Consider the following 23,871-nt stretch of genomic DNA (forward strand, 5'->3'; position numbering starts at 1 on the left):
TGTATCTGACTTGTCATTTTGCTGCATGTCTGGTTTAACTGCTTTTGACTTTGAAAAACTGCCTCATTCTGCCAATGTGGTGAAACCAAATCTGTTTGGCAGGAGATATGAGTTGTCAGCGCATTTAATGAATCATCTCACTGAATACCGAACTGATTTTCGCACAGGGTTTTTTGTTGCAAATGTCATGCATGTAGCTATGGTACAGGACGCATGGGATATTTTAATCACAAAATATAAACTGTAGTCCGGTAATGTTAAATCTTACGACAAGTAACTCCCGAGCAATAGTCCGCCGATTTGAGCAGGAATATGCTGCGCTCATCTAGACCTGCTATGCAACACAATAGGAATACGACCAGTTTAGATGGCAGCCGCATTTCTCAGTGCCCAGCAGCCAATGGGGCATCTAGTCTTTATATGATCTCTATGGTAGTGTTGGCCGGTTCGTGAACGAATCGTTCTTTTGAACTGGTACTTTTTAGTGAACTGGACTGAATTGTTCTGAACAGTTCATGTCTTGCGTCAGTGCTTAATCCACAAGTTATTAAAGTTACTCACTTTCAGACATGCCTGACAGTCCCTCCAAATTGAAAAACCAATATCCAAGAGTATATTTTACTCCAGTAACCCCAACAGTTCACTGAACTGAGAAATGTTTGTGCCACTGCTGAGAGAAGTGATGAGCACGAGTAGCTGGTACTGCGCATTCGTGTACTAACGAACACAGAGGTACAGCGGTTCTTGGATCACCAGAACTGAGACTGAGCTTGTGTGTCATCTTCATGCCAGTTATTCAGCCAAAGTGTAGGCCAAAGTATTTCAAAGAAAATTGTTTTAATACTACACACTGTACAAAGGTTTAATTTGCATTTTTTTCAAACGACCCGACCGACCGCAACCCGAATATCATTAAAAATATTTAGAAGGCCCAAATAGAAGGCCCAAGCCCTTCATCAGGCATAAACAAGTGGGGGAGACACCTCCATATATACAGCCATGCATGGTCACATGATCACATATATCCAATCAAGTGAATGGGCAATTACATCACAAAAGAGAAAAAACAGATAAGAACATGAAAAGGGCATATACCAATATTAATAATACGCAACATGTATAATACAAAAAATGTTGTTAGAAATATATTAGATAGCTAAAAAGTGGGGGCCTGCAGTGCTTAAAGCACAGCCTAAGTAGTATTTTGGAAAAGTATCCGTATAAAAGACATCATACATACACAGCATTCACTCTACCACTGAGCTACTGTACATCCCTTTGTGGTGAGAAGTGTGTTCTGTTATTTACCAACATGTGAGGGACAATGTGTACTTTTTTATGTCTTTTATTATTTAAAATCAATATTTTTATTCATAAATATGTCATCCATGGTGTACAAATACCTCTGCCAATTATGTGCCTTATCCTCGTAAACGAAGAATTTATTATCTTTATATACATGGGACGGGTAGGTCCACGGAGGCTTGCATGTAGTTCCGCCATCTTGAAAAACTATGATAGCAGAGAGGGGGAAAAAAAGTACTAGACCAACGCCTTTCCACAACGTGTTTTCGTTCAGAGCCAGCGTGACATGACTGAAGCAGCAGAAGAGGAGGAGCAGAGCGGTGAGAGGCGCTTCACGGCTCAGGCAAGTTTAAATGGCTGCATTGAAAATCCATTATAGGTGATTAACGTCAACACTGGAAGGCATACATATGCGGTTCAGAGTTTTAAGAAACAAGCACTTAAAAGAGTTTGACATATAAGACCAACATTGCTTGGACATGCTTATATTTTTTTATATTATATGCAATTTCTTTATGCAATATATGTGAGATATGCCTTTGACTTAAAAGTCCAACATTTCTTGGAGATCCTAGGGATCAAAGACCGGAAATACTGTAGGTCATGTAAGTGGAACATTATTCAACTTTCTTCAATATTATATCAAGTACAAAGACGGCAAGTGTGGCTATTTGGACAGAGACAGATGCATAAAAAAATGTGCAGACTGGTGCTTCCCCAAGATACATACACTCTACAGGTCCAGAGGAGAATCAAAAATGATCAATTAAGGTAAAAGGGGTGGAGCCACCTTAACTCAAAGTTGTATAAAACGGGAAAGCCAAGAGCTGGTGTGTATTGTGGTGTTTGTGTTAAAGATTGTTAGGATGGGGTTCCTGAAAGTTGTCTTAGTGGTTGTGATTGTTGCATTTGATCTGCCTGATGTCTTGGGAAGTTTGAGGAACGGTCATAGTCCAAGAAGCATGGGGCCAAAATCAGATCCAGCTACCAGAAGTCCTGCCCTTTCTCCTCTAGGGCTCTGGAACCCTTTGCAAGTGGCTTCTCAGTTTCAGAGTCCTCTGGGTCCCGACTCCAAAAGCCTTGCACAGGATCCTTTTGGTCTTCAGGAGAAGCTGCTGTTGCAGGGTCCAGTGAAGCCTTTGGATTGGAGGTATCCCATCGTTCCAGAGGTGCAGAGTGAGGTGGCGGTGGACTTCCAGTTGAGGCAACCCGTGACTCCCAACAGCGTAGCGGTTCAATGTGGAGAGAACCGGGTTCTCGTAGAGGCCCAGCAGGACTTCTTCAGCAATGGTCAGTTGATCCAGCCAACTGGTCTGTCTTTAGGTGGATGTCCTGTTGTTGGTCAGGATCCTGGGGCAAGAGTGCTCATCTTCGAGTATGAATTACAGGACTGCAACAGTGTGCTGATGGTAAGAATTTATCTTAATGGTTATTTGTTGTGGTGGAGGACCTTTCAAGGAATGTCAGTTCACTTGGTTTTACAATGCCAGTTAAGACCAAGTTATATCTATTTGAATAGGTCAATGTTCAAGCTATTTTCATTTAAATAACCCTTCACACCAACATCTGATGTAAACCGTCCCATAAATCGTATGAAAGGAGCTTAAACAGTAACTCTTGTACCTTTTAATTGTGTTTCCAAAATGTGCATGCTTCCCAAACATTGACTTTCTCTGGCAACACTAGAGCTTTTGAAGGTGGCTGTGGGCATGTGAAGAGTATACTAATTAGTGTTTTCTCTTTGGGATTTCCACCATATTGCACGTTCTCTTAGAAATGAGTGCACAGTGTTGGTGTATGTAAAGTCTGTGGGATGACCCTCTTGGTAACCACAATCTTTTTACAGATGAATGAGGATGAGCTTGTCTACACCTTCTCTCTTACCTACACCCCTGAGGCGCTTGCAGGTACTCCGATTACCCGGACCGATGGTGCAATTGTTGGTGTTCAATGCCATTATCAAAGGTAGGAGGTCTCTGTGACTTTCTGCACTTTCTCATTCAACTGGGAGACCATTTAATGGGTACTTTCATGAACCGCAGGCTCCAAAATGTAAGCAGTGATGCCTTGAGGCCAACATGGATTCCTTATGCCTCAACAGCGGCTGGTGAAGAAGTCTTGGTGTTCTCCCTGAAGATCATGATGGGTTGGTACAGATTTTCTTTAAATAAAACGTTACCTTTGCTTGCTATTGTGGCTCTGCCTAATTATTTGTTCGTTTATTTTTTGTAGATGATTGGTCCTATCAGAGGCCTTCATACTCGTATTTCCTGGGCGGTGTTATTAACATTGAGGCATCTGTGAAGCAGTATAATCATGTGCCTCTGCGTGTGTTTGTGGACCGCTGTGTGGCCACTCAAGTACCTGATGTGAACTCTCTTCCGAGATATTCCTTCATTGAGAATCATGGGTAAGGGTATGGATCTTGATGTGGTAGGACTCTTAAGTTACCTTTTGTAAACACGATCACAGTCATGGGTAAGATCTAGTTGCTTGATGCTCTACAGTTGACATTCAGTTGGTTTCGTCGTCAGGTGCTTTGTGGATGCCAAAACTACAGCTTCCAGCTCCCGCTTCATGCCTCGGTCACAAGCTGACAAGATCCAGTTCCAGCTGGAGGCGTTCATGTTCCAGGAGGGCAACAGTCCTTCTGTATGTACTATGAATGAGTTAACTTGACTTCTCCTCCCATCTGCTTTGGTTTTGTGACCTGTCTGTCATCTCTTGCAGATCTACATAACATGTATTCTGAAGGCAACTATTGCTTCTGCACCCAGTGATGCTCAGCGCAAATCCTGTTCCTATGCCAACGGGTAATTGATTATTATTTTTGTTTTAAGATGACTTTTCTCATGTTGAAGGCTCTATGTGTTTGTGTTGCAGATGGTTTGCTGCTGATGGAAATGACCAAGTTTGTGGTTGCTGTGACTCAACATGTGGTCCTGATGGTGAATTTGCTGCTTCTCCCTATGGAGGTTGGTAGCGTTTGCTCTTTCTAAGGTTGCTTTTGATTCAAGTGGTCTAACTGGGCTTTCTTCTCTTTAGGAATTGAGTGGGAAGGCAAGGCTTCACTTGGTCCTGTAATGGTTCAAGGGCAAAAGAGTTCTCAATAAAACTGACAAATCAATCCTTGATTGTATCTGACTTGTCATTTTGCTGCATGTCTGGTTTAACTGCTTTTGACTTTGAAAAACTGCCTCATTCTGCCAATGTGGTGAAACCAAATCTGTTTGGCAGGAGATATGAGTTGTCAGCGCATTTAATGAATCATCTCACTGAATACTGAACTGATTTTCGCACAGGGTTTTTTGTTGCAAATGTCATGCATGTAGCTATGGTACAGGACGCATGGGATATTTTAATCACAAAATATAAACTGTAGTCCGGTAATGTTAAATCTTACGACAAGTAACTCCCGAGCAATAGTCCACCGATTTGAGCAGGAATATGCTGCGCTCATCTAGACCTGCTATGCAACACAATAGGAATACGACCAGTTTAGATGGCAGCCGCATTTCTCAGTGCCCAGCAGCCAATGGGGCATCTAGTCTTTATATGATCTCTATGGTAGTGTTGGCCGGTTCGTGAACGAATCGTTCTTTTGAACTGGTACTTTTTAGTGAACTGGACTGAATTGTTCTGAACAGTTCATGTCTTGCGTCAGTGCTTAATCCACAAGTTATTAAAGTTACTCACTTTCAGACATGCCTGACAGTCCCTCCAAATTGAAAAACCAATATCCAAGAGTATATTTTACTCCAGTAACCCCAACAGTTCACTGAACTGAGAAATGTTGGTGCCACTGCTGAGAGAAGTGATGAGCACGAGTAGCTGGTACTGCGCATTCGTGTACTAACGAACACAGAGGTACAGCGGTTCTTGGATCACCAGAACTTAGACTGAGCTTGTGTGTCATCTTCATGCCAGTTATTCAGCCAAAGTGTAGGCCAAAGTATTTCAAAGAAAATTGTTTTAATACTACACACTGTACAAAGGTTTAATTTGCATTTTTTTCAAACGACCCGACCGACCGCAACCCGAATATCATTAAAAATATTTAGAAGGCCCAAATAGAAGGCCCAAGCCCTTCATCAGGCATAAACAAGTGGGGAGACACCTCCATATATACAGCCATGCATGGTCACATGATCACATATATCCAATCAAGTGAATGGGCAATTACATCACAAAAGAGAAAAAACAGATAAGAACATGAAAAGGGCATATACCAACATTAATAATACGCAACATGTATAATACAAAAAATGTTGTTAGAAATATATTACATAGCTAAAAAGTGGGGGCCTGCAGTGCTTAAAGCACAGCCTAAGTAGTATTTTGGAAAAGTATCCGTATAAAAGACATCATACATGCACAGCATTCACTCTACCACTGAGCTACTGTACATCCCTTTGTGGTGAGAAGTGTGTTCTGTTATTTACCAACATGTGACTTTAAAGGGACAATGTGTACTTTTTTATGTCTTTTATTATTTAAAATCAATATTTTTATTCATAAATATGTCATCCATGGTGTACAAATACCTCTGCCAATTATGTGCCTTATCCTCGTAAACGAAGAATTTATTATCTTTATATACATGGGACGGGTAGGTCCACGGAGGCTTGCATGTAGTTCCGCCATCTTGAAAAACTATGATAGCAGAGAGGGGGAAAAAAAGTACTAGACCAACGCCTTTCCACAACGTGTTTTCGTTCAGAGCCAGCGTGACATGACTGAAGCAGCAGAAGAGGAGGAGCAGAGCGGTGAGAGGCGCTTCACGGCCCCGGCAAGTTTAAATGGCTGCAATGAAAATCCATTATAGTTGATTAACGTCAACACTGGAAGGCATACGTATGTGGTTCAGAGTTTTAAGAAACAAGCACTTAAAAGAGTTTGACATATAAGACCAACATTGCTTGGACATGCTTATATTTTTTTTATATTATATGCAATTTCTTTATGCAATATATGTGAGATATGCCTTTGACTTAAAAGTCCAACATTTCTTGGAGATCCTAGGGATCAAAGACCGGAAATACTGTAGGTCATGTAAGTGGAATATTATTCAACTTTCTTCAATATTATATCAAGTACAAAGACGGCAAGTGTTGCTATTTGGACAGAGACAGATGCATAAAAAAATGTGCAGACTGGTGCTTCCCCAAGATACATACACTCTACAGGTCCAGAGAAGAATCAAAAATGATCAATTAAGGTAAAAGGGGTGGAGCCACCTTAACTCAAAGTTGTATAAAACGGGAAAGCCAAGAGCTGGTGTGTATTGTGGTGTTTGTGTTAAAGATTGTTAGGATGGGGTTCCTGAAAGTTGTCTTAGTGGTTGTGATTGTTGCATTTGATCTGCCTGATGTCTTGGGAAGTTTGAGGTACAGTCATAGTCCAAGAAGCATGGGGCCAAAATCAGATCCAGCTACCAGAAGTCCTGCCCTTTCTCCTCTAGGGCTCTGGAACCCTTTGCAAGTGGCTTCTCAGTTTCAGAGTCCTCTGGGTCCCGACTCCAAAAGCCTTGCACAGGATCCTTTTGGTCTTCAGGAGAAGCTGCTGTTGCAGGGTCCAGTGAAGCCTTTGGATTGGAGGTATCCCATCGTTCCAGAGGTGCAGAGTGAGGTGGCGGTGGACTTCCAGTTGAGGCAACCCGTGACTCCCAACAGCGTAGCGGTTCAATGTGGAGAGAACCGGGTTCTCGTAGAGGCCCAGCAGGACTTCTTCAGCAATGGTCAGTTGATCCAGCCAACTGGTCTGTCTTTAGGTGGATGTCCTGTTGTTGGTCAGGATCCTGGGGCAAGAGTGCTCATCTTTGAGTATGAATTACAGGACTGCAACAGTGTGCTGATGGTAAGAATTTATCTTAATGGTTATTTGTTGTGGTGGAGGACCTTTCAAGGAATGTCAGTTCACTTGGTTTTACAATGCCAGTTAAGACCAAGTTATATCTATTTGAATAGGTCAATGTTCAAGCTATTTTCATTTAAATAACCCTTCACACCAACATCTGATGTAAACCGTCCTATAAATCGTATGAAAGGAGCTTAAACAATAACTCTTGTACCTTTTAATTGTGTTTCCAAAATGTGCATGCTTCCCAAACATTGACTTTCTCTGGCAACACTGGAGCTTTTGAAGGTGGCTGTGGGCATGTGAAGAGTATACTAATTAGTGTTTTCTCTTTGGGATTTCCACCATATTGCACGTTCTCTTAGAAATGAGTGCACAGTGTTGGTGTATGTAAAGTCTGTGGGATGACCCTCTTGGTAACCACAATCTTTTTACAGATGAATGAGGATGAGCTTGTCTACACCTTCTCTCTTACCTACACCCCTGAGGCGCTTGCAGGTACTCCGATTACCCGGACCGATGGTGCAATTGTTGGTGTTCAATGCCATTATCAAAGGTAGGAGGTCTCTGTGACTTTCTGCACTTTCTCATTCAACTGGGAGACCATTTAATGGGTACTTTCATGAACCGCAGGCTCCAAAATGTAAGCAGTGATGCCTTGAGGCCAACATGGATTCCTTATGCCTCAACAGCGGCTGGTGAAGAAGTCTTGGTGTTCTCCCTGAAGATCATGATGGGTTGGTACAGATTTTCTTTAAATAAAACGTTACCTTTGCTTGCTATTGTGGCTCTGCCTAATTATTTGTTCGTTTATTTTTTGTAGATGATTGGTCCTATCAGAGGCCTTCATACTCGTATTTCCTGGGCGGTGTTATTAACATTGAGGCATCTGTGAAGCAGTATAATCATGTGCCTCTGCGTGTGTTTGTGGACCGCTGTGTGGCCACTCAAGTACCTGATGTGAACTCTCTTCCGAGATATTCCTTCATTGAGAATCATGGGTAAGGGTATGGATCTTGATGTGGTAGGACTCTTAAGTTACCTTTTGTAAACACTATCACAGTCATGGGTAAGATCTAGTTGCTTGATGCTCTACAGTTGACATTCAGTTGGTTTCGTCGTCAGGTGCTTTGTGGATGCCAAAACTACAGCTTCCAGCTCCCGCTTCATGCCTCGGTCACAAGCTGACAAGATCCAGTTCCAGCTGGAGGCGTTCATGTTCCAGGAGGGCAACAGTCCTTCTGTATGTACTATGAATGAGTTAACTTGACTTCTCCTCCCATCTGCTTTGGTTTTGTGACCTGTCTGTCATCTCTTGCAGATCTACATAACATGTATTCTGAAGGCAACTATTGCTTCTGCACCCAGTGATGCTCAGCGCAAATCCTGTTCCTATGCCAACGGGTAATTGATTATTATTTTTGTTTTAAGATGACTTTTCTCATGTTGAAGGCTCTATGTGTTTGTGTTGCAGATGGTTTGCTGCTGATGGAAATGACCAAGTTTGTGGTTGCTGTGACTCAACATGTGGTCCTGATGGTGAATTTGCTGCTTCTCCCTATGGAGGTTGGTAGCGTTTGCTCTTTCTAAGGTTGCTTTTGATTCAAGTGGTCTAACTGGGCTTTCTTCTCTTTAGGAATTGAGTGGGAAGGCAAGGCTTCACTTGGTCCTGTAATGGTTCAAGGGCAAAAGAGTTCTCAATAAAACTGACAAATCAATCCTTGATTGTATCTGACTTGTCATTTTGCTGCATGTCTGGTTTAACTGCTTTTGACTTTGAAAAACTGCCTCATTCTGCCAATGTGGTGAAACCAAATCTGTTTGGCAGGAGATATGAGTTGTCAGCGCATTTAATGAATCATCTCACTGAATACCGAACTGATTTTCGCACAGGGTTTTTTGTTGCAAATGTCATGCATGTAGCTATGGTACAGGACGCATGGGATATTTTAATCACAAAATATAAACTGTAGTCCGGTAATGTTAAATCTTACGACAAGTAACTCCCGAGCAATAGTCCGCCGATTTGAGCAGGAATATGCTGCGCTCATCTAGACCTGCTATGCAACACAATAGGAATACGACCAGTTTAGATGGCAGCCGCATTTCTCAGTGCCCAGCAGCCAATGGGGCATCTAGTCTTTATATGATCTCTATGGTAGTGTTGGCCGGTTCGTGAACGAATCGTTCTTTTGAACTGGTACTTTTTAGTGAACTGGACTGAATTGTTCTGAACAGTTCATGTCTTGCGTCAGTGCTTAATCCACAAGTTATTAAAGTTACTCACTTTCAGACATGCCTGACAGTCCCTCCAAATTGAAAAACCAATATCCAAGAGTATATTTTACTCCAGTAACCCCAACAGTTCACTGAACTGAGAAATGTTGGTGCCACTGCTGAGAGAAGTGATGAGCACGAGTAGCTGGTACTGCGCATTCGTGTACTAACGAACACAGAGGTACAGCGGTTCTTGGATCACCAGAACTGAGACTGAGCTTGTGTGTCATCTTCATGCCAGTTATTCAGCCAAAGTGTAGGCCAAAGTATTTCAAAGAAAATTGTTTTAATACTACACACTGTACAAAGGTTTAATTTGCATTTTTTTCAAACGACCCGACCGACCGCAACCCGAATATCATTAAAAATATTTAGAAGGCCCAAATAGAAGGCCCAAGCCCTTCATCAGGCATAAACAAGTGGGGAGACACCTCCATATATACAGCCATGCATGGTCACATGATCACATATATCCAATCAAGTGAATGGGCAATTACATCACAAAAGAGAAAAAACAGATAAGAACATGAAAAGGGCATATACCAATATTAATAATACGCAACATGTATAATACAAAAAATGTTGTTAGAAATATATTAGATAGCTAAAAAGTGGGGGCCTGCAGTGCTTAAAGCACAGCCTAAGTAGTATTTTGGAAAAGTATCCGTATAAAAGACATCATACATACACAGCATTCACTCTACCACTGAGCTACTGTACATCCCTTTGTGGTGAGAAGTGTGTTCTGTTATTTACCAACATGTGAGGGACAATGTGTACTTTTTTATGTCTTTTATTATTTAAAATCAATATTTTTATTCATAAATATGTCATCCATGGTGTACAAATACCTCTGCCAATTATGTGCCTTATCCTCGTAAACGAAGAATTTATTATCTTTATATACATGGGACGGGTAGGTCCACGGAGGCTTGCATGTAGTTCCGCCATCTTGAAAAACTATGATAGCAGAGAGGGGGAAAAAAAGTACTAGACCAACGCCTTTCCACAACGTGTTTTCGTTCAGAGCCAGCGTGACATGACTGAAGCAGCAGAAGAGGAGGAGCAGAGCGGTGAGAGGCGCTTCACGGCTCAGGCAAGTTTAAATGGCTGCATTGAAAATCCATTATAGGTGATTAACGTCAACACTGGAAGGCATACATATGCGGTTCAGAGTTTTAAGAAACAAGCACTTAAAAGAGTTTGACATATAAGACCAACATTGCTTGGACATGCTTATATTTTTTTATATTATATGCAATTTCTTTATGCAATATATGTGAGATATGCCTTTGACTTAAAAGTCCAACATTTCTTGGAGATCCTAGGGATCAAAGACCGGAAATACTGTAGGTCATGTAAGTGGAACATTATTCAACTTTCTTCAATATTATATCAAGTACAAAGACGGCAAGTGTGGCTATTTGGACAGAGACAGATGCATAAAAAAATGTGCAGACTGGTGCTTCCCCAAGATACATACACTCTACAGGTCCAGAGGAGAATCAAAAATGATCAATTAAGGTAAAAGGGGTGGAGCCACCTTAACTCAAAGTTGTATAAAACGGGAAAGCCAAGAGCTGGTGTGTATTGTGGTGTTTGTGTTAAAGATTGTTAGGATGGGGTTCCTGAAAGTTGTCTTAGTGGTTGTGATTGTTGCATTTGATCTGCCTGATGTCTTGGGAAGTTTGAGGAACGGTCATAGTCCAAGAAGCATGGGGCCAAAATCAGATCCAGCTACCAGAAGTCCTGCCCTTTCTCCTCTAGGGCTCTGGAACCCTTTGCAAGTGGCTTCTCAGTTTCAGAGTCCTCTGGGTCCCGACTCCAAAAGCCTTGCACAGGATCCTTTTGGTCTTCAGGAGAAGCTGCTGTTGCAGGGTCCAGTGAAGCCTTTGGATTGGAGGTATCCCATCGTTCCAGAGGTGCAGAGTGAGGTGGCGGTGGACTTCCAGTTGAGGCAACCCGTGACTCCCAACAGCGTAGCGGTTCAATGTGGAGAGAACCGGGTTCTCGTAGAGGCCCAGCAGGACTTCTTCAGCAATGGTCAGTTGATCCAGCCAACTGGTCTGTCTTTAGGTGGATGTCCTGTTGTTGGTCAGGATCCTGGGGCAAGAGTGCTCATCTTCGAGTATGAATTACAGGACTGCAACAGTGTGCTGATGGTAAGAATTTATCTTAATGGTTATTTGTTGTGGTGGAGGACCTTTCAAGGAATGTCAGTTCACTTGGTTTTACAATGCCAGTTAAGACCAAGTTATATCTATTTGAATAGGTCAATGTTCAAGCTATTTTCATTTAAATAACCCTTCACACCAACATCTGATGTAAACCGTCCCATAAATCGTATGAAAGGAGCTTAAACAGTAACTCTTGTACCTTTTAATTGTGTTTCCAAAATGTGCATGCTTCCCAAACATTGACTTTCTCTGGCAACACTAGAGCTTTTGAAGGTGGCTGTGGGCATGTGAAGAGTATACTAATTAGTGTTTTCTCTTTGGGATTTCCACCATATTGCACGTTCTCTTAGAAATGAGTGCACAGTGTTGGTGTATGTAAAGTCTGTGGGATGACCCTCTTGGTAACCACAATCTTTTTACAGATGAATGAGGATGAGCTTGTCTACACCTTCTCTCTTACCTACACCCCTGAGGCGCTTGCAGGTACTCCGATTACCCGGACCGATGGTGCAATTGTTGGTGTTCAATGCCATTATCAAAGGTAGGAGGTCTCTGTGACTTTCTGCACTTTCTCATTCAACTGGGAGACCATTTAATGGGTACTTTCATGAACCGCAGGCTCCAAAATGTAAGCAGTGATGCCTTGAGGCCAACATGGATTCCTTATGCCTCAACAGCGGCTGGTGAAGAAGTCTTGGTGTTCTCCCTGAAGATCATGATGGGTTGGTACAGATTTTCTTTAAATAAAACGTTACCTTTGCTTGCTATTGTGGCTCTGCCTAATTATTTGTTCGTTTATTTTTTGTAGATGATTGGTCCTATCAGAGGCCTTCATACTCGTATTTCCTGGGCGGTGTTATTAACATTGAGGCATCTGTGAAGCAGTATAATCATGTGCCTCTGCGTGTGTTTGTGGACCGCTGTGTGGCCACTCAAGTACCTGATGTGAACTCTCTTCCGAGATATTCCTTCATTGAGAATCATGGGTAAGGGTATGGATCTTGATGTGGTAGGACTCTTAAGTTACCTTTTGTAAACACGATCACAGTCATGGGTAAGATCTAGTTGCTTGATGCTCTACAGTTGACATTCAGTTGGTTTCGTCGTCAGGTGCTTTGTGGATGCCAAAACTACAGCTTCCAGCTCCCGCTTCATGCCTCGGTCACAAGCTGACAAGATCCAGTTCCAGCTGGAGGCGTTCATGTTCCAGGAGGGCAACAGTCCTTCTGTATGTACTATGAATGAGTTAACTTGACTTCTCCTCCCATCTGCTTTGGTTTTGTGACCTGTCTGTCATCTCTTGCAGATCTACATAACATGTATTCTGAAGGCAACTATTGCTTCTGCACCCAGTGATGCTCAGCGCAAATCCTGTTCCTATGCCAACGGGTAATTGATTATTATTTTTGTTTTAAGATGACTTTTCTCATGTTGAAGGCTCTATGTGTTTGTGTTGCAGATGGTTTGCTGCTGATGGAAATGACCAAGTTTGTGGTTGCTGTGACTCAACATGTGGTCCTGATGGTGAATTTGCTGCTTCTCCCTATGGAGGTTGGTAGCGTTTGCTCTTTCTAAGGTTGCTTTTGATTCAAGTGGTCTAACTGGGCTTTCTTCTCTTTAGGAATTGAGTGGGAAGGCAAGGCTTCACTTGGTCCTGTAATGGTTCAAGGGCAAAAGAGTTCTCAATAAAACTGACAAATCAATCCTTGATTGTATCTGACTTGTCATTTTGCTGCATGTCTGGTTTAACTGCTTTTGACTTTGAAAAACTGCCTCATTCTGCCAATGTGGTGAAACCAAATCTGTTTGGCAGGAGATATGAGTTGTCAGCGCATTTAATGAATCATCTCACTGAATACTGAACTGATTTTCGCACAGGGTTTTTTGTTGCAAATGTCATGCATGTAGCTATGGTACAGGACGCATGGGATATTTTAATCACAAAATATAAACTGTAGTCCGGTAATGTTAAATCTTACGACAAGTAACTCCCGAGCAATAGTCCACCGATTTGAGCAGGAATATGCTGCGCTCATCTAGACCTGCTATGCAACACAATAGGAATACGACCAGTTTAGATGGCAGCCGCATTTCTCAGTGCCCAGCAGCCAATGGGGCATCTAGTCTTTATATGATCTCTATGGTAGTGTTGGCCGGTTCGTGAACGAATCGTTCTTTTGAACTGGTACTTTTTAGTGAACTGGACTGAATTGTTCTGAACAGTTCATGTCTTGCGTCAGTGCTTAATCCACAAGTTATTAAAGTTACTCACTTTCAGACATGCCTGACAGTCCCTCCAAATTGAAAAACCAATATCCAAGAGTATATTTTACTCCAGTAACCCCAACAGTTCACTGAACTGAGAAATGTTGGTGCCACTGCTGAGAGAAGTGATGAGCACGAGTAGCTGGTACTGCGCATTCGTGTACTAACGAACACAGAGGTACAGCGGTTCTTGGATCACCAGAACTTAGACTGAGCTTGTGTGTCATCTTCATGCCAGTTATTCAGCCAAAGTGTAGGCCAAAGTATTTCAAAGAAAATTGTTTTAATACTACACACTGTACAAAGGTTTAATTTGCATTTTTTTCAAACGACCCGACCGACCGCAACCCGAATATCATTAAAAATATTTAGAAGGCCCAAATAGAAGGCCCAAGCCCTTCATCAGGCATAAACAAGTGGGGAGACACCTCCATATATACAGCCATGCATGGTCACATGATCACATATATCCAATCAAGTGAATGGGCAATTACATCACAAAAGAGAAAAAACAGATAAGAACATGAAAAGGGCATATACCAACATTAATAATACGCAACATGTATAATACAAAAAATGTTGTTAGAAATATATTACATAGCTAAAAAGTGGGGGCCTGCAGTGCTTAAAGCACAGCCTAAGTAGTATTTTGGAAAAGTATCCGTATAAAAGACATCATACATGCACAGCATTCACTCTACCACTGAGCTACTGTACATCCCTTTGTGGTGAGAAGTGTGTTCTGTTATTTACCAACATGTGACTTTAAAGGGACAATGTGTACTTTTTTATGTCTTTTATTATTTAAAATCAATATTTTTATTCATAAATATGTCATCCATGGTGTACAAATACCTCTGCCAATTATGTGCCTTATCCTCGTAAACGAAGAATTTATTATCTTTATATACATGGGACGGGTAGGTCCACGGAGGCTTGCATGTAGTTCCGCCATCTTGAAAAACTATGATAGCAGAGAGGGGGAAAAAAAGTACTAGACCAACGCCTTTTCACAACGTGTTTTCGTTCAGAGCCAGCGTGACATGACTGAAGCAGCAGAAGAGGAGGAGCAGAGCGGTGAGAGGCGCTTCACGGCCCCGGCAAGTTTAAATGGCTGCAATGAAAATCCATTATAGTTGATTAACGTCAACACTGGAAGGCATACGTATGTGGTTCAGAGTTTTAAGAAACAAGCACTTAAAAGAGTTTGACATATAAGACCAACATTGCTTGGACATGCTTATATTTTTTTATATTATATGCAATTTCTTTATGCAATATATGTGAGATATGCCTTTGACTTAAAAGTCCAACATTTCTTGGAGATCCTAGGGATCAAAGACCGGAAATACTGTAGGTCATGTAAGTGGAATATTATTCAACTTTCTTCAATATTATATCAAGTACAAAGACGGCAAGTGTTGCTATTTGGACAGAGACAGATGCATAAAAAAATGTGCAGACTGGTGCTTCCCCAAGATACATACACTCTACAGGTCCAGAGAAGAATCAAAAATGATCAATTAAGGTAAAAGGGGTGGAGCCACCTTAACTCAAAGTTGTATAAAACGGGAAAGCCAAGAGCTGGTGTGTATTGTGGTGTTTGTGTTAAAGATTGTTAGGATGGGGTTCCTGAAAGTTGTCTTAGTGGTTGTGATTGTTGCATTTGATCTGCCTGATGTCTTGGGAAGTTTGAGGTACAGTCATAGTCCAAGAAGCATGGGGCCAAAATCAGATCCAGCTACCAGAAGTCCTGCCCTTTCTCCTCTAGGGCTCTGGAACCCTTTGCAAGTGGCTTCTCAGTTTCAGAGTCCTCTGGGTCCCGACTCCAAAAGCCTTGCACAGGATCCTTTTGGTCTTCAGGAGAAGCTGCTGTTGCAGGGTCCAGTGAAGCCTTTGGATTGGAGGTATCCCATCGTTCCAGAGGTGCAGAGTGAGGTGGCGGTGGACTTCCAGTTGAGGCAACCCGTGACTCCCAACAGCGTAGCGGTTCAATGTGGAGAGAACCGGGTTCTCGTAGAGGCCCAGCAGGACTTCTTCAGCAATGGTCAGTTGATCCAGCCAACTGGTCTGTCTTTAGGTGGATGTCCTGTTGTTGGTCAGGATCCTGGGGCAAGAGTGCTCATCTTTGAGTATGAATTACAGGACTGCAACAGTGTGCTGATGGTAAGAATTTATCTTAATGGTTATTTGTTGTGGTGGAGGACCTTTCAAGGAATGTCAGTTCACTTGGTTTTACAATGCCAGTTAAGACCAAGTTATATCTATTTGAATAGGTCAATGTTCAAGCTATTTTCATTTAAATAACCCTTCACACCAACATCTGATGTAAACCGTCCTATAAATCGTATGAAAGGAGCTTAAACAATAACTCTTGTACCTTTTAATTGTGTTTCCAAAATGTGCATGCTTCCCAAACATTGACTTTCTCTGGCAACACTGGAGCTTTTGAAGGTGGCTGTGGGCATGTGAAGAGTATACTAATTAGTGTTTTCTCTTTGGGATTTCCACCATATTGCACGTTCTCTTAGAAATGAGTGCACAGTGTTGGTGTATGTAAAGTCTGTGGGATGACCCTCTTGGTAACCACAATCTTTTTACAGATGAATGAGGATGAGCTTGTCTACACCTTCTCTCTTACCTACACCCCTGAGGCGCTTGCAGGTACTCCGATTACCCGGACCGATGGTGCAATTGTTGGTGTTCAATGCCATTATCAAAGGTAGGAGGTCTCTGTGACTTTCTGCACTTTCTCATTCAACTGGGAGACCATTTAATGGGTACTTTCATGAACCGCAGGCTCCAAAATGTAAGCAGTGATGCCTTGAGGCCAACATGGATTCCTTATGCCTCAACAGCGGCTGGTGAAGAAGTCTTGGTGTTCTCCCTGAAGATCATGATGGGTTGGTACAGATTTTCTTTAAATAAAACGTTACCTTTGCTTGCTATTGTGGCTCTGCCTAATTATTTGTTCGTTTATTTTTTGTAGATGATTGGTCCTATCAGAGGCCTTCATACTCGTATTTCCTGGGCGGTGTTATTAACATTGAGGCATCTGTGAAGCAGTATAATCATGTGCCTCTGCGTGTGTTTGTGGACCGCTGTGTGGCCACTCAAGTACCTGATGTGAACTCTCTTCCGAGATATTCCTTCATTGAGAATCATGGGTAAGGGTATGGATCTTGATGTGGTAGGACTCTTAAGTTACCTTTTGTAAACACTATCACAGTCATGGGTAAGATCTAGTTGCTTGATGCTCTACAGTTGACATTCAGTTGGTTTCGTCGTCAGGTGCTTTGTGGATGCCAAAACTACAGCTTCCAGCTCCCGCTTCATGCCTCGGTCACAAGCTGACAAGATCCAGTTCCAGCTGGAGGCGTTCATGTTCCAGGAGGGCAACAGTCCTTCTGTATGTACTATGAATGAGTTAACTTGACTTCTCCTCCCATCTGCTTTGGTTTTGTGACCTGTCTGTCATCTCTTGCAGATCTACATAACATGTATTCTGAAGGCAACTATTGCTTCTGCACCCAGTGATGCTCAGCGCAAATCCTGTTCCTATGCCAACGGGTAATTGATTATTATTTTTGTTTTAAGATGACTTTTCTCATGTTGAAGGCTCTATGTGTTTGTGTTGCAGATGGTTTGCTGCTGATGGAAATGACCAAGTTTGTGGTTGCTGTGACTCAACATGTGGTCCTGATGGTGAATTTGCTGCTTCTCCCTATGGAGGTTGGTAGCGTTTGCTCTTTCTAAGGTTGCTTTTGATTCAAGTGGTCTAACTGGGCTTTCTTCTCTTTAGGAATTGAGTGGGAAGGCAAGGCTTCACTTGGTCCTGTAATGGTTCAAGGGCAAAAGAGTTCTCAATAAAACTGACAAATCAATCCTTGATTGTATCTGACTTGTCATTTTGCTGCATGTCTGGTTTAACTGCTTTTGACTTTGAAAAACTGCCTCATTCTGCCAATGTGGTGAAACCAAATCTGTTTGGCAGGAGATATGAGTTGTCAGCGCATTTAATGAATCATCTCACTGAATACCGAACTGATTTTCGCACAGGGTTTTTTGTTGCAAATGTCATGCATGTAGCTATGGTACAGGACGCATGGGATATTTTAATCACAAAATATAAACTGTAGTCCGGTAATGTTAAATCTTACGACAAGTAACTCCCGAGCAATAGTCCGCCGATTTGAGCAGGAATATGCTGCGCTCATCTAGACCTGCTATGCAACACAATAGGAATACGACCAGTTTAGATGGCAGCCGCATTTCTCAGTGCCCAGCAGCCAATGGGGCATCTAGTCTTTATATGATCTCTATGGTAGTGTTGGCCGGTTCGTGAACGAATCGTTCTTTTGAACTGGTACTTTTTAGTGAACTGGACTGAATTGTTCTGAACAGTTCATGTCTTGCGTCAGTGCTTAATCCACAAGTTATTAAAGTTACTCACTTTCAGACATGCCTGACAGTCCCTCCAAATTGAAAAACCAATATCCAAGAGTATATTTTACTCCAGTAACCCCAACAGTTCACTGAACTGAGAAATGTTTGTGCCACTGCTGAGAGAAGTGATGAGCACGAGTAGCTGGTACTGCGCATTCGTGTACTAACGAACACAGAGGTACAGCGGTTCTTGGATCACCAGAACTGAGACTGAGCTTGTGTGTCATCTTCATGCCAGTTATTCAGCCAAAGTGTAGGCCAAAGTATTTCAAAGAAAATTGTTTTAATACTACACACTGTACAAAGGTTTAATTTGCATTTTTTTCAAACGACCCGACCGACCGCAACCCGAATATCATTAAAAATATTTAGAAGGCCCAAATAGAAGGCCCAAGCCCTTCATCAGGCATAAACAAGTGGGGAGACACCTCCATATATACAGCCATGCATGGTCACATGATCACATATATCCAATCAAGTGAATGGGCAATTACATCACAAAAGAGAAAAAACAGATAAGAACATGAAAAGGGCATATACCAACATTAATAATACGCAACATGTATAATACAAAAAATGTTGTTAGAAATATATTAGATAGCTAAAAAGTGGGGGCCTGCAGTGCTTAAAGCACAGCCTAAGTAGTATTTTGGAAAAGTATCCGTATAAAAGACATCATACATACACAGCATTCACTCTACCACTGAGCTACTGTACATCCCTTTGTGGTGAGAAGTGTGTTCTGTTATTTACCAACATGTGACTTTAAAGGGACAATGTGTACTTTTTTATGTCTTTTATTATTTAAAATCAATATTTTTATTCATAAATATGTCATCCATGGTGTACAAATACCTCTGCCAATTATGTGCCTTATCCTCGTAAACGAAGAATTTATTATCTTTATATACATGGGACGGGTAGGTCCACGGAGGCTTGCATGTAGTTCCGCCATCTTGAAAAACTATGATAGCAGAGAGGGGGAAAAAAAGTACTAGACCAACGCCTTTCCACAACGTGTTTTCGTTCAGAGCCAGCGTGACATGACTGAAGCAGCAGAAGAGGAGGAGCAGAGCGGTGAGAGGCGCTTCACGGCTCAGGCAAGTTTAAATGGCTGCATTGAAAATCCATTATAGGTGATTAACGTCAACACTGGAAGGCATACATATGCGGTTCAGAGTTTTAAGAAACAAGCACTTAAAAGAGTTTGACATATAAGACCAACATTGCTTGGACATGCTTATATTTTTTTATATTATATGCAATTTCTTTATGCAATATATGTGAGATATGCCTTTGACTTAAAAGTCCAACATTTCTTGGAGATCCTAGGGATCAAAGACCGGAAATACTGTAGGTCATGTAAGTGGAACATTATTCAACTTTCTTCAATATTATATCAAGTACAAAGACGGCAAGTGTGGCTATTTGGACAGAGACAGATGCATAAAAAAATGTGCAGACTGGTGCTTCCCCAAGATACATACACTCTACAGGTCCAGAGGAGAATCAAAAATGATCAATTAAGGTAAAAGGGGTGGAGCCACCTTAACTCAAAGTTGTATAAAACGGGAAAGCCAAGAGCTGGTGTGTATTGTGGTGTTTGTGTTAAAGATTGTTAGGATGGGGTTCCTGAAAGTTGTCTTAGTGGTTGTGATTGTTGCATTTGATCTGCCTGATGTCTTGGGAAGTTTGAGGAACGGTCATAGTCCAAGAAGCATGGGGCCAAAATCAGATCCAGCTACCAGAAGTCCTGCCCTTTCTCCTCTAGGGCTCTGGAACCCTTTGCAAGTGGCTTCTCAGTTTCAGAGTCCTCTGGGTCCCGACTCCAAAAGCCTTGCACAGGATCCTTTTGGTCTTCAGGAGAAGCTGCTGTTGCAGGGTCCAGTGAAGCCTTTGGATTGGAGGTATCCCATCGTTCCAGAGGTGCAGAGTGAGGTGGCGGTGGACTTCCAGTTGAGGCAACCCGTGACTCCCAACAGCGTAGCGGTTCAATGTGGAGAGAACCGGGTTCTCGTAGAGGCCCAGCAGGACTTCTTCAGCAATGGTCAGTTGATCCAGCCAACTGGTCTGTCTTTAGGTGGATGTCCTGTTGTTGGTCAGGATCCTGGGGCAAGAGTGCTCATCTTTGAGTATGAATTACAGGACTGCAACAGTGTGCTGATGGTAAGAATTTATCTTAATGGTTATTTGTTGTGGTGGAGGACCTTTCAAGGAATGTCAGTTCACTTGGTTTTACAATGCCAGTTAAGACCAAGTTATATCTATTTGAATAGGTCAATGTTCAAGCTATTTTCATTTAAATAACCCTTCACACCAACATCTGATGTAAACCGTCCTATAAATCGTATGAAAGGAGCTTAAACAATAACTCTTGTACCTTTTAATTGTGTTTCCAAAATGTGCATGCTTCCCAAACATTGACTTTCTCTGGCAACACTGGAGCTTTTGAAGGTGGCTGTGGGCATGTGAAGATTATACTAATTAGTGTTTTCTCTTTGGGATTTCCACCATATTGCACGTTCTCTTAGAAATGAGTGCACAGTGTTGGTGTATGTAAAGTCTGTGGGATGACCCTCTTGGTAACCACAATCTTTTTACAGATGAATGAGGATGAGCTTGTCTACACCTTCTCTCTTACCTACACCCCTGAGGCGCTTGCAGGTACTCCGATTACCCGGACCGATGGTGCAATTGTTGGTGTTCAATGCCATTATCAAAGGTAGGAGGTCTCTGTGACTTTCTGCACTTCCTCATTCAACTGGGAGACCATTTAATGGGTACTTTCATGAACCGCAGGCTCCAAAATGTAAGCAGTGATGCCTTGAGGCCAACATGGATTCCTTATGCCTCAACAGCGGCTGGTGAAGAAGTCTTGGTGTTCTCCCTGAAGATCATGATGGGTTGGTACAGATTTTCTTTAAATAAAACGTTACCTTTGCTTGCTATTGTGGCTCTGCCTAATTATTTGTTCGTTTATTTTTTGTAGATGATTGGTCCTATCAGAGGCCTTCATACTCGTATTTCCTGGGCGGTGTTATTAACATTGAGGCATCTGTGAAGCAGTACAATCATGTGCCTCTGCGTGTGTTTGTGGACCGCTGTGTGGCCACTCAAGTACCTGATGTGAACTCTCTTCCGAGATATTCCTTCATTGAGAATCATGGGTAAGGGTATGGATCTTGATGTGGTAGGACTCTTAAGTTACCTTTTGTAAACACTATCACAGTCATGGGTAAGATCTAGTTGCTTGATGCTCTACAGTTGACATTCAGTTGGTTTCGTCGTCAGGTGCTTTGTGGATGCCAAAACTACAGCTTCCAGCTCCCGCTTCATGCCTCGGTCACAAGCTGACAAGATCCAGTTCCAGCTGGAGGCGTTCATGTTCCAGGAGGGCAACAGTCCTTCTGTATGTACTATGAATGAGTTAACTTGACTTCTCCTCCCATCTGCTTTGGTTTTGTGACCTGTCTGTCATCTCTTGCAGATCTACATAACATGTATTCTGAAGGCAACTATTGCTTCTGCACCCAGTGATGCTCAGCGCAAATCCTGTTCCTATGCCAACGGGTAATTGATTATTATTTTTGTTTTAAGATGACTTTTCTCATGTTGAAGGCTCTATGTGTTTGTGTTGCAGATGGTTTGCTGCTGATGGAAATGACCAAGTTTGTGGTTGCTGTGACTCAACATGTGGTCCTGATGGTGAATTTGCTGCTTCTCCCTATGGAGGTTGGTAGCGTTTGCTCTTTCTAAGGTTGCTTTTGATTCAAGTGGTCTAACTGGGCTTTCTTCTCTTTAGGAATTGAGTGGGAAGGCAAGGCTTCACTTGGTCCTGTAATGGTTCAAGGGCAAAAGAGTTCTCAATAAAACTGACAAATCAATCCTTGATTGTATCTGACTTGTCATTTTGCTGCATGTCTGGTTTAACTGCTTTTGACTTTGAAAAACTGCCTCATTCTGCCAATGTGGTGAAACCAAATCTGTTTGGCAGGAGATATGAGTTGTCAGCGCATTTAATGAATCATCTCACTGAATACCGAACTGATTTTCGCACAGGGTTTTTTGTTGCAAATGTCATGCATGTAGCTATGGTACAGGACGCATGGGATATTTTAATCACAAAATATAAACTGTAGTCCGGTAATGTTAAATCTTACGACAAGTAACTCCCGAGCAATAGTCCGCCGATTTGAGCAGGAATATGCTGCGCTCATCTAGACCTGCTATGCAACACAATAGGAATACGACCAGTTTAGATGGCAGCCGCATTTCTCAGTGCCCAGCAGCCAATGGGGCATCTAGTCTTTATATGATCTCTATGGTAGTGTTGGCCGGTTCGTGAACGAATCGTTCTTTTGAACTGGTACTTTTTAGTGAACTGGACTGAATTGTTCTGAACAGTTCATGTCTTGCGTCAGTGCTTAATCCACAAGTTATTAAAGTTACTCACTTTCAGACATGCCTGACAGTCCCTCCAAATTGAAAAACCAATATCCAAGAGTATATTTTACTCCAGTAACCCCAACAGTTCACTGAACTGAGAAATGTTGGTGCCACTGCTGAGAGAAGTGATGAGCACGAGTAGCTGGTACTGCGCATTCGTGTACTAACGAACACAGAGGTACAGCGGTTCTTGGATCACCAGAACTTAGACTGAGCTTGTGTGTCATCTTCATGCCAGTTATTCAGCCAATAAAGTATAGGCCAAAGGATTTCAAAGAAAATTGTTTTAATACTACACACTGTACAAAGGTTTAATTTGCATTTTTTTTTTCAAACGACCCGACCGACCGCAACCCGAATATCATTAAAAATATTTAGAAGGCCCAAATAGAAGGCCCAAGCCCTTCATCAGGCATAAACAAGTGGGGAGACACCTCCATATATACAGCCATGCATGGTCACATGATCACATATATCCAATCAAGTGAATGGGCAATTACATCACAAAAGGGAAAAAACAGATAAGAACATGAAAAGGGCATATACCAACATTAATAATACGCAACATGTATAATACAAAAAATGTTGTTAGAAATATATTAGATAGCTAAAAAGTGGGGGCCTGCAGTGCTTAAAGCACAGCCTAAGTAGTATTTTGGAAAAGTATCCGTATAAAAGACATCATACATACACAGCATTCACTCTACCACTGAGCTACTGTACATCCCTTTGTGGTGAGAAGTGTGTTCTGTTATTTACCAACATGTGACTTTAAAGGGACAATGTGTACTTTTTTATGTCTTTTATTATTTAAAATCAATATTTTTATTCATAAATATGTCATCCATGGTGTACAAATACCTCTGCCAATTATGTGCCTTATCCTCGTAAACGAAGAATTTATTATCTTTATATACATGGGACGGGTAGGTCCACGGAGGCTTGCATGTAGTTCCGCCATCTTGAAAAACTATGATAGCAGAGAGGGGGAAAAAAAGTACTAGACCAACGCCTTTCCACAACGTGTTTTCGTTCAGAGCCAGCGTGACATGACTGAAGCAGCAGAAGAGGAGGAGCAGAGCGGTGAGAGGCGCTTCAC

General features: G+C 42.0%; 5 protein-coding genes across 5 annotated transcripts; all 5 read left to right on the forward strand.

Annotated features, from left to right (window-relative positions):
* The first annotated feature begins 2,125 nt into the window (after nt 1-2,125).
* On the forward strand, nt 2,126-4,418 carry LOC148977247 (zona pellucida sperm-binding protein 3-like). The gene is made up of 8 exons (XM_089116680.1): nt 2,126-2,714; nt 3,152-3,270; nt 3,348-3,451; nt 3,538-3,715; nt 3,840-3,957; nt 4,036-4,118; nt 4,189-4,280; nt 4,351-4,418. Exons 1-8 carry the CDS (start codon nt 2,172-2,174, stop codon nt 4,416-4,418), a joined length of 1,305 nt encoding a protein of 434 aa, XP_088972806.1. The 5' UTR covers nt 2,126-2,171.
* Nucleotides 4,419-6,574: 2,156 nt separating this feature from the next.
* On the forward strand, nt 6,575-8,865 carry LOC120492372 (zona pellucida sperm-binding protein 3-like). Its single transcript, XM_089116682.1, has 8 exons — nt 6,575-7,161; nt 7,599-7,717; nt 7,795-7,898; nt 7,985-8,162; nt 8,287-8,404; nt 8,483-8,565; nt 8,636-8,727; nt 8,798-8,865. The coding sequence occupies exons 1-8, from the start codon at nt 6,619-6,621 to the stop codon at nt 8,863-8,865; spliced, it is 1,305 nt and encodes a 434-aa protein (XP_088972808.1). The 5' UTR covers nt 6,575-6,618.
* A 2,146-nt stretch (nt 8,866-11,011) lies between these two features.
* LOC148977248 (zona pellucida sperm-binding protein 3-like) lies at nt 11,012-13,304 on the forward strand. Its single transcript, XM_089116683.1, has 8 exons — nt 11,012-11,600; nt 12,038-12,156; nt 12,234-12,337; nt 12,424-12,601; nt 12,726-12,843; nt 12,922-13,004; nt 13,075-13,166; nt 13,237-13,304. The coding sequence occupies exons 1-8, from the start codon at nt 11,058-11,060 to the stop codon at nt 13,302-13,304; spliced, it is 1,305 nt and encodes a 434-aa protein (XP_088972809.1). The 5' UTR covers nt 11,012-11,057.
* A 2,155-nt stretch (nt 13,305-15,459) lies between these two features.
* On the forward strand, nt 15,460-17,750 carry LOC148977249 (zona pellucida sperm-binding protein 3-like). Its single transcript, XM_089116684.1, has 8 exons — nt 15,460-16,046; nt 16,484-16,602; nt 16,680-16,783; nt 16,870-17,047; nt 17,172-17,289; nt 17,368-17,450; nt 17,521-17,612; nt 17,683-17,750. The coding sequence occupies exons 1-8, from the start codon at nt 15,504-15,506 to the stop codon at nt 17,748-17,750; spliced, it is 1,305 nt and encodes a 434-aa protein (XP_088972810.1). The 5' UTR covers nt 15,460-15,503.
* Nucleotides 17,751-19,903: 2,153 nt separating this feature from the next.
* On the forward strand, nt 19,904-22,196 carry LOC120492380 (zona pellucida sperm-binding protein 3-like). The gene is made up of 8 exons (XM_089116685.1): nt 19,904-20,492; nt 20,930-21,048; nt 21,126-21,229; nt 21,316-21,493; nt 21,618-21,735; nt 21,814-21,896; nt 21,967-22,058; nt 22,129-22,196. Exons 1-8 carry the CDS (start codon nt 19,950-19,952, stop codon nt 22,194-22,196), a joined length of 1,305 nt encoding a protein of 434 aa, XP_088972811.1. The 5' UTR covers nt 19,904-19,949.
* The last annotated feature ends 1,675 nt before the right edge of the window (nt 22,197-23,871 follow it).

This window comes from Pimephales promelas, chromosome 11 (assembly GCF_988280905.1).
Source record: "Pimephales promelas chromosome 11, fPimPro1.hap1.1, whole genome shotgun sequence".
NCBI classification, from domain to species: domain Eukaryota; kingdom Metazoa; phylum Chordata; class Actinopteri; order Cypriniformes; family Leuciscidae; genus Pimephales; species Pimephales promelas.

What these genes read in the sequence shown, in the direction of transcription:
- LOC148977247 (XM_089116680.1), top strand. Translation starts at nt 2,172, where the DNA reads ATGGGGTTCCTGAAAGTTGTCTTAGTGGTTGTGATTGTTGCATTTGAT. An exon ending in GTTCAATGCCATTATCAAAG is followed by an intron (nt 3,271 to 3,347) that starts GTAGGAGGTCTC and finishes CATGAACCGCAG; the next exon opens with GCTCCAAAATGTAAGCAGTG. An exon ending in TCCTTCATTGAGAATCATGG is followed by an intron (nt 3,716 to 3,839) that starts GTAAGGGTATGG and finishes TTTCGTCGTCAG; the next exon opens with GTGCTTTGTGGATGCCAAAA.
- LOC120492372 (XM_089116682.1), top strand. Translation starts at nt 6,619, where the DNA reads ATGGGGTTCCTGAAAGTTGTCTTAGTGGTTGTGATTGTTGCATTTGAT. An exon ending in GTTCAATGCCATTATCAAAG is followed by an intron (nt 7,718 to 7,794) that starts GTAGGAGGTCTC and finishes CATGAACCGCAG; the next exon opens with GCTCCAAAATGTAAGCAGTG. An exon ending in TCCTGTTCCTATGCCAACGG is followed by an intron (nt 8,566 to 8,635) that starts GTAATTGATTAT and finishes TTTGTGTTGCAG; the next exon opens with ATGGTTTGCTGCTGATGGAA.
- LOC148977248 (XM_089116683.1), top strand. Translation starts at nt 11,058, where the DNA reads ATGGGGTTCCTGAAAGTTGTCTTAGTGGTTGTGATTGTTGCATTTGAT. An exon ending in AGGAGGGCAACAGTCCTTCT is followed by an intron (nt 12,844 to 12,921) that starts GTATGTACTATG and finishes CATCTCTTGCAG; the next exon opens with ATCTACATAACATGTATTCT. An exon ending in TCCTGTTCCTATGCCAACGG is followed by an intron (nt 13,005 to 13,074) that starts GTAATTGATTAT and finishes TTTGTGTTGCAG; the next exon opens with ATGGTTTGCTGCTGATGGAA.
- LOC148977249 (XM_089116684.1), top strand. Translation starts at nt 15,504, where the DNA reads ATGGGGTTCCTGAAAGTTGTCTTAGTGGTTGTGATTGTTGCATTTGAT. An exon ending in CTCCCTGAAGATCATGATGG is followed by an intron (nt 16,784 to 16,869) that starts GTTGGTACAGAT and finishes TATTTTTTGTAG; the next exon opens with ATGATTGGTCCTATCAGAGG. An exon ending in TCCTTCATTGAGAATCATGG is followed by an intron (nt 17,048 to 17,171) that starts GTAAGGGTATGG and finishes TTTCGTCGTCAG; the next exon opens with GTGCTTTGTGGATGCCAAAA.
- LOC120492380 (XM_089116685.1), top strand. Translation starts at nt 19,950, where the DNA reads ATGGGGTTCCTGAAAGTTGTCTTAGTGGTTGTGATTGTTGCATTTGAT. An exon ending in CTCCCTGAAGATCATGATGG is followed by an intron (nt 21,230 to 21,315) that starts GTTGGTACAGAT and finishes TATTTTTTGTAG; the next exon opens with ATGATTGGTCCTATCAGAGG. An exon ending in TCCTTCATTGAGAATCATGG is followed by an intron (nt 21,494 to 21,617) that starts GTAAGGGTATGG and finishes TTTCGTCGTCAG; the next exon opens with GTGCTTTGTGGATGCCAAAA.